The following is a 12,547-nucleotide window of genomic DNA, read 5'->3' as shown; positions in this document are numbered from 1 at the left end:
CCCCAAGCCATAAGACTCCTCAACATCTAGTCAAATGGCTACCCAGAGTATTTGCATTGCATTCCCCCCCTGCCCCCCTCTCCCCCTCTTTACACCACTGCTACTCTCTGTTTGTCATCTATGTAGTCACTTTCATAACTCTACATGTACATACTACCTCAACCAACTGGTGCCCCCGCATATTGACTCTGTATCGGTACCCCCCCTGTATATGGTCTCGCTATTCTCATTTTACTGCTGCTCTTTATTTACTTGTTACTTTTATCTCTTATTCTTATCCATATTTTTTGAAGCTGTATTGTTGGTTAGGGGCTCGTAAGTAAGCATTTCACTGTAAGGTCTACACCTGTTGTATTCGGCGCATGTGACTAATAACATTTGATTTGATCTCAGTGCTAGAGGTGTCATTACAGACACCTTGTTATTCAAGTTGTGAAAATTAGCTTCCTCTTATGAAATACAAAACAAAAATATAAAGTAAGTGTCACAGTCTGTTCTTTTTTTAATGTTGTGTTTGTATTTGGCCTGGTATGGTTCTCAATCAGAGGCTGGTGTCGTTCGTTGTCTCTGACCGAGGTGCTGGGAGGGTGCAGTGCGTTCTATGCCTGGTGAATGTGGGTATTGAGCCTTAGGGAGAGGTGCGAGTGGTATGCACCAGATCTCCAGTGCTCACCCACAGCCCGATTCAACCTGTGCATACACTCTGGATAATCCGGGCTAAAATGGTGATCCAGCCAGGAGGAGTGGTGCCACGGCTGCGCACCAGGGCTCCAGTGCTCCTCCACAGCCCGGTCCATCCGGTGCCTCCTCCATGCACCAAGCCTCCTGTAGGTCTCCCCAGCCTGGTGGGTCCTGTGGCAGCCCCACGCACCAGGCAGTCTCTCCGTCTCCTCCCTCCAGGTACGCCCGTCTGTCCTGAGCCGCCCGTCTGTCCTGAGCCGCCAGAGCCGCCCGTCTGTCCTGAGCCGCCAGAGCCGCCCGTCTGTCCTGAGCCGCCAGAGCCGCCCGTCTGTCCTGAGCCGCCCGCCTGTCCTGAGCCGCCCGTTTGTCCTGAGCCGCCAGAGCCGCCCGTCTGTCCTGAGCCGCCCTTCACTCCGGGGCTGCCGGAATCGCCCTGCACTCCGGACCTGCCCAGAATTGACCTACACTTCGGAGCTGCCGGAATCGCCCTTCACTCCGGAGCTGCCGGAATCGCCCTTCACTCCGGCGCTGCCGAAGTCTCCCGCCTGTCCGGCGCTACCGGAATCTCCCATCCATTCGGGACCCATGGCAAGGGTCCCCAATCCGAGGTCGGCACTCCCAAGGCGCCACTTAAGTGGGCAGAGACTATGGTGGAGTGGGGTCCACATCCCGCGCCAGAGCCGCCACCGCGGACGGGGGGGGGGGGGGGGGGGGGGGGGTACTGTCACGTTCCGACCTTAGTTCCTTTACTATGTCTTTGTGTTAGTTTGGTCAGGGCGTGAGTTGGGGTGGGTAGTCTATGTCCTTTTTTCTATGTTGTTTTTGTTTTTGGCCTGGTATGGTTTTCAATCAGAGGCAGGTGTCGTTCGTTGTCTCTGATTGAGAATCATACTTAGGTAGCCTGTTTTCCCCATTTTAGTTGTGGGTGATTATTTTCTGTTTAGTGTTTTCTGCACCTTGCAGGACTGTTTCGGTTTTTTTCACGTTGTTATTTTGTATTTCAGTGTTCAGTAATAAAACAACATGAACACATACCACGCTGCGCATTGGTCTGATATTTCATACTCGTCGTCAGGCGACGAAGACAACCGTTACAGTGAGGCTAGATTTAGATTTGACTATATTTTACTAATGCAACATACAATTATAATCTAGATGTTTTGTTGGTATTTGAACGTATTGTGATAAAGCTTGTTGGGCAATTTGATTAGTGAAGAGAAGTGGATTTTTAAGTTTGTAGTTAAAACATGTATAGTGACAGTGAAGGATTGTCAGAGTGTAAAAGTCTTCATAATGATGTTACACAACTCACTCATGTAACTGTTGACATTCTGACATAAAATATGTTTGGTTAGTGACATCAGTATTATCATTATTTTCACCCTCCAGCAAGAATGGTGAGATGGGACACAAATCACAACAATGTAGAATTACGTGCCCACTTCCAGGTTGCATGGTTCAGAGAACTGTAAAGAAGGAGACAGACAAACTCTTGTAGGTGTAACAGAATCCATGTTATGAAGATAATCAACGTTTGTATGTTCATTAGTTTTCCCTGGTGTGATGGTTTGTTGACTGTGTCAGCTATTGCAGTCATAAACACTGGCTCATGGATAGCAGGGGAGAGGTGTGGGGTTCTTGCCCTTATTCATGTAGTTGATGGCTGTTATACATGAATCAGTTAGTGAAGGTTCAAAAGATGACACCCTACATTTCTTGAATGATGTAGTCATTTAGCATTTATCCAAATTGACAAAAAGACAGGGAAGTAAAACCATATAGTAACTACTTGTAACACTAAACTCCAACTAAGTAAGCTATCAGGAACTATGGGCTTTGGAAAATACAGAATTACATAGCACTTTGTTAACACAATTGGGTATTAGGCTGCCATAGCCCTGCAGGTACCACAAATAAAACAGGACTTGATATACAATCACTGGAAGGTCTATAATACTCATGTATTCAAACAGCATGTTTCTAGCTATTGGCATAGACAGGGGTAATTGTAATTATACTGTAGTATGCTATTATTGTAGCATGTACAGGCTACTGCGGTCTAATTTTGATCAACTGACCTCTGATCTTGAACTCCCTCCCTCTAGTAAATAAAACGGATTGATTGGTCTGGCTGGGGCCCCAATGCTTTCCCTCACCTCGACGCTCTGAACACTGTGGCGTGCGTTATTATTGTAATGTAATATGTGGTTATCATATTGTTCAATATGTGCGCCCATGGCCTTAAAAGGCAAATGGCAATGGCCATGCATGCTTGATATGTTATTTAAAGTCACTAAAGGAAACCTAACCTAGTCAAGAGGGCCCAAAAATTAGTATACCTCTTCCAGAAAGACAGATTTAGGGTTAATACCATTACAGGGGAAGAACTGACGTGAACATTTTCTACTGAGATTTACCCATCATTTCCCTAAGCGCAAAGTCTTGATTTCCCAATCAAATGAAGAGCAGAACATATCATGTTATCTGAACTGAGTGGACAAATTATTAGGAACACCTTCCTAATATTGAGTTGCAGTTCTTGACACACTCAAACCGGTGTGCCTGGCACCTATTACCGTACCCCTTTCAAAGGCAATTAAATATTTTGTCTTGCCCATTCACCCTTTGAATGGCAGGCACACAATCCATGTCTCAACTGTCTCAATGCTTAAAAATAATTCTGTAACCTGTCTCCTCCACTTTATCTACACTGATTGAAGTGGATTTACAAGTGACGTCAATAAGGGGATCATAGCTTTCACCGGGATTTAGTCTATGTCATGGAAAGAGCAGGTGTTCCTGATGTTTTGTGCCCTCGGTGTATATCTCCTTGGGGATTGGAACTCTTGTCTTGGTCATATGCCAACCAAAAATAAATTGTTATCTTCATGTAAATGTTGGAATTTTTCAAATGTTTTGGCTCCTACCAGAACTTAAAAATTGTATAAAGTGACACTTAAAAATAAAAAATAAATCTATTACAGACTACAACATATTAATTAAATACAATTTAATTAAACAAATACAAATTTACAATTTACAATTTAAGTGGAGTCTCCCTTTTAGGTCATTTGATTTACAATATAGGGATATTAACACAGTTTTGGTGGGTCCACTCTTTCTAGAAGGATCTTTCAGCAAGACAACAGGGCGGAGGCTTGATGATGTTGACTGACACAAGGGTGTGTTCAAAGGAGGAGGAGAGCAGATCCTCTTCATAAACACTCCAGCTACAGTACTTCTCCACCTGTCTACTCATCAAAACCAAAGAAGCCTTGCAGAGAGAGGAGCCATAGAGGTATGTTTCATTTTACTTTAACTAATGGGATATTACAAGCCTTTTCTCACTATAACATCTCACATCATGACTGATATTTTGGTGTCAAAAAGCATTCTTTTAAAGTTGTTATCTTGTAAATATGCCTAGGTTGGATCACAGTGACTCTCATAATGGAATATTTATCAAGCAGAGAGTCAGTCAGAAAATGTGTTGTTTAAAAATAATTATGTAATGTAATACTGCACCAGCATGCCAGCTATAATTTTATCATATCACTTAACTTGATCAATGACATACGGTACTATTTGTTTCTAATCTATATAGCTCAAGTTAAAAAAAGGGATTCTGTCCGCAAAATATATTGTTTTACTTAAATAGTTAACAGAGCATTAATTTATGATCCCTAGTGTAACGGTTGTTGGAAGGAGAGGACCAAGATGCAGCGTGGTAAGTGTCCATGTTAGATTTATTTCGATAAGTGTACACTGAAACACAAAGTAAACAAAAGAGCAACCGAAACACTCCTGTCTGGTAGAGACACAGAGACAGAAAACAACTACCCGCAACTGCCTAACTTTGGTTCCCTAACTTCAGGCTGCCTAACTTTGGTTCCCAATCAGAGACAACGATTGCCAGGTGCCTCTGACTGGGAACCATACCAGGCCAAACACATAGAAATAGAAAACATAGAACACAAAACATAGAATGTCCACCCCAACTCACGCCCTGACCAAACTACAATAGAGACATACAAAAGGAACTAAGGTCAGGACGTGACACCTAGCCAGCTGTGTGTCACTTTGTCAAATATTGAATGCCTCATTACAGAATAGTTTTTTCCAAAAGATTCAGAGGTAGAATTTGAGCAAAACAGACGTTTTCCTGTTCAAGGTGAAAGGCAAAGGTACAGTTACTCCTGATTTCACTCAAAATCATCCAAAACAGTACATTTTTATGTCATAATACGAATATTTAAAAGCATCACAACACAACAAACGTTTCATATTTCTTGAGGACAGAAGGAGGAGCTGAAAGGTTGAATCAAGTCACTTTAGTCACTCTTTCCCTGTCAAATTAGTCAGAGTATCATACTCCATTTGCCTAGTTAAATCCACTGGCTATTTTACATACTGTAGTTTTTACATTCATCTTGTTCATCCAGAAACAAATCAGCTGCTCAATGTTCAGGCTGTCACGAGAGACTTCTCTTCCATAACAGTTTGCATTCGGCATCTCTTTTCTCTATCACAAAATCCTTATTTATCATCTTGTTTCTTTTACATATTTATTAAATATTTTCTAAAACAGGCAAACACCTTCTTGCCCCTTTTACATCTTTTCAGTGGCTATGTGGCTCCCAACAGTGTTGGCAGTGTTTCTGGGTAAGAATTGTCTTCCCTTTTCTCCAACATCTTTAAACTAAAAACATCAGCTAGACTGACCACAGTATGCTGATATAGTTACCTTATTTGCTCTATTGTGATACATATCCATGTTTTTAGATCTCACTATCTATGTACATGTTATACATGTGTAACAGATACAACATACGCATTACTTTTTGTGATCTTTCTTGTTAAATTTACAGTGTGGGAATGTTTTATTTGCCCAGGTGCAGCCCCTGACCTCTTCTTCAGCCAGCAGTCCTTGGATGAGTCCTTCAGTGACACCAGAGCAGTTGAACCATGTGAGTGAACATGTTAAAATGCTTTATAAGATAACACATATCCTTCATGGTTTAGTGTAAATCAATCTAAAATTGTAATATTGAGCATGGACAAAGCCATTTCTGTCACTATTGTGGTAGTCCTTTTCATTTACTTGTAATCTAATTGAAAACCACATTTGCCCCTATTCAACAGCTCACTGCTCACAGGGAATCAAGGTGGACAAAGACTTTGGTGGGAATGACATTCTGTCGGTGTATGAACGGGACCACCATCATTGCCAGCTTGCCTGCACTCAGAACCCTCAGTGTTCCTGCTTCAGCTACGTGGTTAAAGAGTATAATCTATTTGAGTATTTGGGTTGCCTGTTTGGGTGGTGGTCACACCACTTCTTTCCGTAAATAGTTGAAGGATAAATAGTTGAAGGCTAGAGAAATGTCACCTCTCTCATGGACTGACTATGCATGAGATCAAAATGATATACAGTATTTGTTTACAACTACATTGATTACAACTTTTTTTTACATGTAAAATAGAAATTAAATAGGAAGTGCATCAGTATTGTCTTTTCCTTTCATAACAGATTCCATTGCTATCAAAAGTATTCCTCTGGTCAACCAACTATGACAAACAATCCAGGAATCATATCTGGTTACACTAGGAAGGAATGCAGTGAAGGTATGGACCAATATAACAAACTGTACACATATTACTTACAATTCTTAAACATGTTTTCAGCATTCACATTGTCGATGAGTTGTAAATGAGCTCTAAATTGAGATGGAGTGATCTAGCTCAACAACATTAGTATGAAATGAGGTTCATTGAGTTTCAAATAACTTCAGCTCCATTTTAAATCCAAAGTCGTTTTATATTAACATTGATGTCAGATCGTGGGTGATTCCTACCAAAACCCAAACAAAAGTTTCATCCATAGAGGTGTCCTTTAGAGGAAGGATTGTTGAATTGAACAGTATTTGGCATTTGTACCTTGAAGCAGAGTTGAGAAGATTCTTTCTGAAGTTGGAATATTTGTGACATTCTGACCTTACTCAGTCTTCCTTTAAGACTCCAAGTGGAATTATGTTTATATATTTTTTTTTTACATGAATCAAAAATGAAAAGCTGTAATCTCTTGAGTCAATAAGTATTCAAACACTTTGTTATGGCAAGCCTAAATAAATTCAGAAGCAAAATGGCCTGAACAAGTCACATAATAAATTACATGGACTCACTCTTTGTGCAATAATATAGTTTAACATAATTTTTTAATCCCATAACGCTAAAAGTAGCAGAGATCCCAGTCTGGAACTTTGATATGGACGTAGAGTATATTATGAGTTGCACCCCATTTTGCCCTCAGAACAGCCTCAATTCGTCGGTACAATTCGTTGGGGAATCTACAAGGTGTCGAAATCGATCCACAGGGATGCTGGCCCATGTTAACTCCAATGCTTCCCGCAGTTGTTTCAGGTTGGCTGGATGTCCTTTGGGTGATAAACATTGTTGATACACATGGAAACTGTTGAGCTTGAAAAACCCAGCAGCTTCTTGACATACTCAAACAGGTGTGCCTGTCAACTACAACCATACCCTGTTCAAAGGCACTTCAATATTTTGTTTTGCCCATTCACCCTCTAAATGGCACACATAAACAATCCATGTTGCAATTGTCTCAAGGCTTAAACATCCTTCTTAAATATTTTGTCTTGCCCATTCATTCACCCTCTAAATTGCACACAAGCAATCCGTGTTTCAATTGAAAGGCTTTAACATCCTTCTTTAACTTCCTCCCCTTCATCTACACTGATTGAAGTGGATTTAACAGGTGACATCAATGAGGGAACATAGCTTCACCTGAATTCACCTGGTCAGTCTATGTCAAGGAAAGAGCATGTTTTGCACACTCAGTTTGTGTCAACAATTCTTCCTCTAACGGACCATTCTATGGATTATATTTAGTGATAATCACCAAAAGTTCTGTATTTATGTGGTTCTAGTTTCATGAGGAATCACCCCGTGCTTTGTCTGTCCACACAGGTCCAGCAGTAGAGATACCAGTGTTTACTCTGGTTAGTGAGGGGAGGAGCATGGTGGAAGCCCAGAAGTTCTGCAGGGAGTACTACGAGGAACTGGCCACCATCTTCAATGCTGAGGACCAGATAGCAGCTCTGAGAGCAGTGTCAGCACAGAGCCTCACTGACGCTGCCTGGGTGCACTCCCAATACAATGCTTTTTGTCCCAGAGTGGGCTTTTGGAATCCACCACATGCAAAGTGTGTTGTTCGTGGACAAAGTGCAAAAGTATGGGGTTTGAGAGATTGCACAAATCCATGTCAATTTGTGTGCCAGAAAAGTAAGTTGATTTTGCATCCATCCTCTCCCTTGTCTGATATTTGTAAACTATTACTCCAAAGTAATGTAAACACTTTACTTGAATAGGGTTATTCATTCAGAACACCTTGGGAAAGTACATAGTACATTTCAAATAATGTATCCTTTGACAACTATTTAGGTACATTTATTTAACATCAATGTCTGTGTCTTTCAGACATTTTTAGGACAATTGTGTATCTTCTGTCCTTAGGCACACAATCAAAAAATTCCTCAGAGCTTAAATATTACATGGGTCAAGGTTCATTGACGTGGGAGGGGGCACAGACGACTTGCCGAGCCAATGGAGATGACTTAGCGAGCATCCTCACCCAAGAGGATTACACAGCATTCCAAAGCATAACAGAGACACAGCAGTTTGATATGTGGATCGGACTCTACTGGAAGACTTCTACCAGAATGTGGCAGTGGTCCAATGGGGACCCCTTTCCATACTGTGTGTCTGAGCCTCAACTGGGTGCTAGTAACTGCTGCTCCCTGACCCGTCAGGGCCATGGACAGACTGAACACGCCTCCCTGGATAAGATAAACTGCTCTCTGAAGAGGCCGTTCCTTTGCACTGGAAGTAAGACTGACTTCTTTTATTGAACAGATAGAGAGAGGAAAATACAGGCAGAGGTTGAGTCAAAGGGCACTAGACAGGATTCAAACCTTTTCTGTCACCATAGACGTGTTCCAGAGGCTGTGGCATCACCACTAGACCAGACAGGACATAAGACTGCCATCTCAATGGGGACATTGGGGGTCGTAATACAGGGACAGGGACGGCATTTTTGCGCCAGTAGGATCCCACTGCAGTAAACACTGTCACATGGGACATTGAGATGCTACATGTAGCCTATTCCAGCCACCTCTCTCTCCCCACTCTCACTAGGAACAAATGCAAATGTTTGTTCATGTGGTTTCTATTATGATATGATAGTTCCATACTGGTAAACGTAGAACACAGAGGATTGCTACTACACAGTTACTAAGTAATTTACAGCCTTTAAAGAACATTGGAAGAAAAGTTTATTATTTATTGACAAATAAGCTGAATCTCATTTGAGTAGCTTTCTCATCGTATCATTCATATGTTCCTCTAGAAAAGAGAATGAAGCAGACCATTGTAAGGATGTCTCTGAAATCTAACTCAGGAGCTGACCTCAATGACCCAGTGGTAAAGGAACAGATGTTGGAGCAGGTACAGTAGTCCTACATCTCCCACATCAGAAATCAACATCATGCTCACTCATTTCACTCTTCTCATGATTAGGAATAAAACTAAAATCACATAGAATTACATTTAGGATGCTGTATTAAAATGAGGGCTGCTGACATTATCTGGTCTGATCATATCTCACAGATCAGAAAGGAGTTTGCCAAGAACGGGCACTTCCTCAAAGACCTGCGCTGGAGAGAACTGCCGAATGGAGACGTTTTTCACAAAATAGTTGAACTTGGAAGCCCTGAAGAAGGTAAACACTTTTTTTTGTTGGTTACGAAAATGACCCTCCTTAAGATTAGTATGCTGTTCAGAGTCCCTTGTACAGTGTGTTAGGTTTTGCATCCCATTGACAGTATGGAAATGAAGCAAGGTGTTCATGAACTAATTCCGGTGAGAGTCTTTGTACTGTTGTGTTTGTTTTCTAAGGTCACTGTGGGTCTGGATGAAGAGGACCAACCATGATGATGCAACAGGAGAGGGATGGAAGGTCCAAGAAAACTAAAATAGTCAAGCTCTCTGTAAATAATCCTAGTACCTCATAATATATGACCGTATATCAAAAACATTGTCTTAGAAATAAGATGTTATGTTGGGCTAGTTTTAAACTCTACAATGTTTTACTATTGTAAAATCAAATTAGACTTGGTGTATGAATTTAATGTAATAATGTTTGCTGTACATAAGGTCAATTTGATTAATGAAGAGAAGTTTGTAGTTTAAACATGCATAGTAACACCTTTTAGTGAGGGATCTGCATTGTATAATTCTTCATAATGATGTTACACACTCACTCATGGATGTAACTGTCGAATATGTTTTAATTAGTGGCATCAGTATTACCATTTGTTTCACCCTCCAGCAAGAATGGTGAGATGGGGACACAAATGACAACATAGAAGTACGTGCCCACTTCCATGTGGCATGGTTCAGAGAACTGTAAAGATGGAGACAGAGAGAATGTTGTGGGTGTGACAGAATGACACTATCCATGTTATCAAGCTAATCAAAGTTTGTATATCATAATTTTCCATTTTGTCATGGTTTGTTGACTGTGTCAGCTATTACAGTCATAAACACTGGCTCGTGGATAGCAGGGGAGAGGTGTGGGGTTCTTGCCCTTATTCATGTAGTTGATGGCTGTTATACATGAATCACCTTGATAAACCAAACACCACAGATCAGTTTGTACCTTCACTAAGATTTGACAACCTACATTTAATTTATCTTGTTGTTATTTAGCATGTATCTAAATTGACATAAAGACAGGGAAGTAAAAGCACATCCTAACTACTTATGACACTAAACTCCAACTAAATAGGATATCAGGAACTATAGGCTTTTGTACGTCCAGAATGGCATTTCACTTTGTTAACACAATTGGGTATTAGGCTGCCATAGCTCTGCAGGTACTGCATAGAAAACAGGACTTTACTTATGATCACTGGATACTATGATACTCCTATATTCAAACAGCATGTTTCTAGCCAAATGCATAGACAGGGGTAGTTGTAATTATACTGCAGTATGCTCTTATTGTACTATGTACAGGCTACTGCTGTCTAATTATGAAATATCTTGATCAACTGACCTCTGATCTTGAACTCCCTCTCTTTTATATTCAAAATACTGGTAAATATTTTTCAGACCGAAGATATATACTCTAATTGATTGCTCTGGCTGGGGCCCATGCTTCACCTCACCTAGCTTCTCTAAACACTGAGGTTTGAGTTATGATTGTAATGCAATATGTGGTTATCATATTGTTCAATATGAGTGTCCAATGGTCTTAAAAGGCAAATGAAAATGGCTAGGAATGCTTGCTAAGTTATTCAATAGAGTCTCCAAAGGAAAATTAGCCAAAAGGGCCCACAAACAGTGTACCTCTCCCAGAAAGACAGGTTTAGGGTTAATTCCATTACAGGGGGAGAACTGGCATGAAAATTGTCAATTAAGATTTACCTATAATTTCCCTGAGCCAAAGCCTTGATTTTACCAATCAAACGAGGAGCAGGACATATCAAGTCGTCTACATTGAGTGTACAAAACATTCGAAACAACTTTCGAATATTGATTTCCCACCCCCCCCTTTTCCCCTCAGAACAGCCTCAACTCTACAAGGTGTTGAAAGCAGGGGATGCTGGCCACAGTTGTGCAAAGTTGGCTGGATGTCCCCTGGGTGGTGGACCATTCTTGATACACACAGGAAACTGTTGAGCATGAAAAACCCAGCAGCGTGACAATTAATGACACAAAACGGCACGCCTTGCACCTACTGTTCAAAGACCCTTAAATGTTTTGCGCTGCATATTTACCCACTGAATGCACACACATACAATCCATGTCTCAATTGTCTCAAGGATTAAAAATCCTTCTGTAACCAGTCTTCTCCCCTTTATTAACATTGAAGTGGATTTAACAAGTGAGATCAATAAGGGCACATAGAATTCACCTGGATTCACCGTGTCAGTCTACTGTATGTCATGGAAATAGCAGGTGTTCCTATTGTTTTGTACACTCAGTGTATAACACCACGGTGATTTGAACTCTAGTCTTGGTCATATTCCATCCAAAGAATAGCTAATTGTAATTGGATTATTCCAAGCATAAGTTATGTTTATGTACAGTATTTGGGAAATGTTGATCTTAGGTTATGTTGATCCTACATGATCTTAACAATTATTTTGTAAGATATTATACCACCTAGAGCCCTGGTGCATGAAGTTAAGCAACATAATAAATAAAAAAATCACCATCAAAATATGTCAGTTTAATTTAGAGATGTCTGTTTATTTATGTGTCACACACACGCCTATGTCACACTTCCATATCTGTGGTGGAAAGTGGCAGAGCTACAGCCCTGTTCGTCAGTCCAGGAGACATCCTGAAAAATCGGTCTTCTCATTAAAAATGTCTGTAGTATCTGAACGGTTAGGCCTACAACTAATGAGAGACCGCAGATATGGAAGTGTGACATAGGCGGATGAGGTGGATTAAGATGCAGAACATGTAAATAAACAGATATCCCTAGCTGAAACTGACAGATTTGAATGGGTTTTTTTATGCTGTAGCTGAAACTGACAGATTTGAATGGGTTTTTTTATGCTGTAGCTTAACTTGACACACCTGTGCTCTAGGGGTATAATATATTATAAAATAATTGTTAAGATCCTTTAGGATCAAAACGTCCTAAGATCAACATTTACTAAATACTTCATAGAAAGGAGACATTCTCACAAACACGATGTTGTTTTGCTCTACAACCCACACAAGCCCCACAGGACCCGTCTGAAGTTGGCAATACTGATGTTTTGTCTGTACA

The 12,547-nt window shown here is 40.8% G+C and overlaps 1 protein-coding gene across 1 annotated transcript; it reads left to right on the top strand.

Annotated features, from left to right (window-relative positions):
- Positions 1-3,914: 3,914 nt before the first annotated feature.
- LOC123995920 lies at positions 3,915-11,930 on the top strand. The gene is made up of 11 exons (XM_046299578.1): positions 3,915-3,979; positions 4,369-4,408; positions 5,305-5,343; positions 5,574-5,648; positions 5,824-5,965; positions 6,212-6,306; positions 7,669-7,983; positions 8,215-8,586; positions 9,107-9,204; positions 9,367-9,478; positions 9,655-11,930. Exons 2-11 carry the CDS (start codon positions 4,399-4,401, stop codon positions 9,672-9,674), a joined length of 1,278 nt encoding a protein of 425 aa, XP_046155534.1. The 5' UTR covers positions 3,915-3,979; positions 4,369-4,398; the 3' UTR covers positions 9,675-11,930.
- Positions 11,931-12,547: the final 617 nt, after the last annotated feature.

This window comes from Oncorhynchus gorbuscha, linkage group LG14 (assembly GCF_021184085.1).
Source record: "Oncorhynchus gorbuscha isolate QuinsamMale2020 ecotype Even-year linkage group LG14, OgorEven_v1.0, whole genome shotgun sequence".
Lineage (NCBI taxonomy): Eukaryota > Metazoa > Chordata > Actinopteri > Salmoniformes > Salmonidae > Oncorhynchus > Oncorhynchus gorbuscha.
The sequence above is the reverse complement of the archived record's forward strand: the minus strand, read 5'-3'. Positions and strand labels throughout refer to the sequence as shown.

Bases quoted from the DNA above. Each gene is read 5' to 3' on its own strand.
- LOC123995920 (XM_046299578.1), top strand. The intron at 5,966-6,211 runs GTATAATCTATT...CTTTCATAACAG, and splicing joins TTCAGCTACGTGGTTAAAGA to ATTCCATTGCTATCAAAAGT. The intron at 8,587-9,106 runs GTAAGACTGACT...ATGTTCCTCTAG, and splicing joins GCCGTTCCTTTGCACTGGAA to AAAAGAGAATGAAGCAGACC.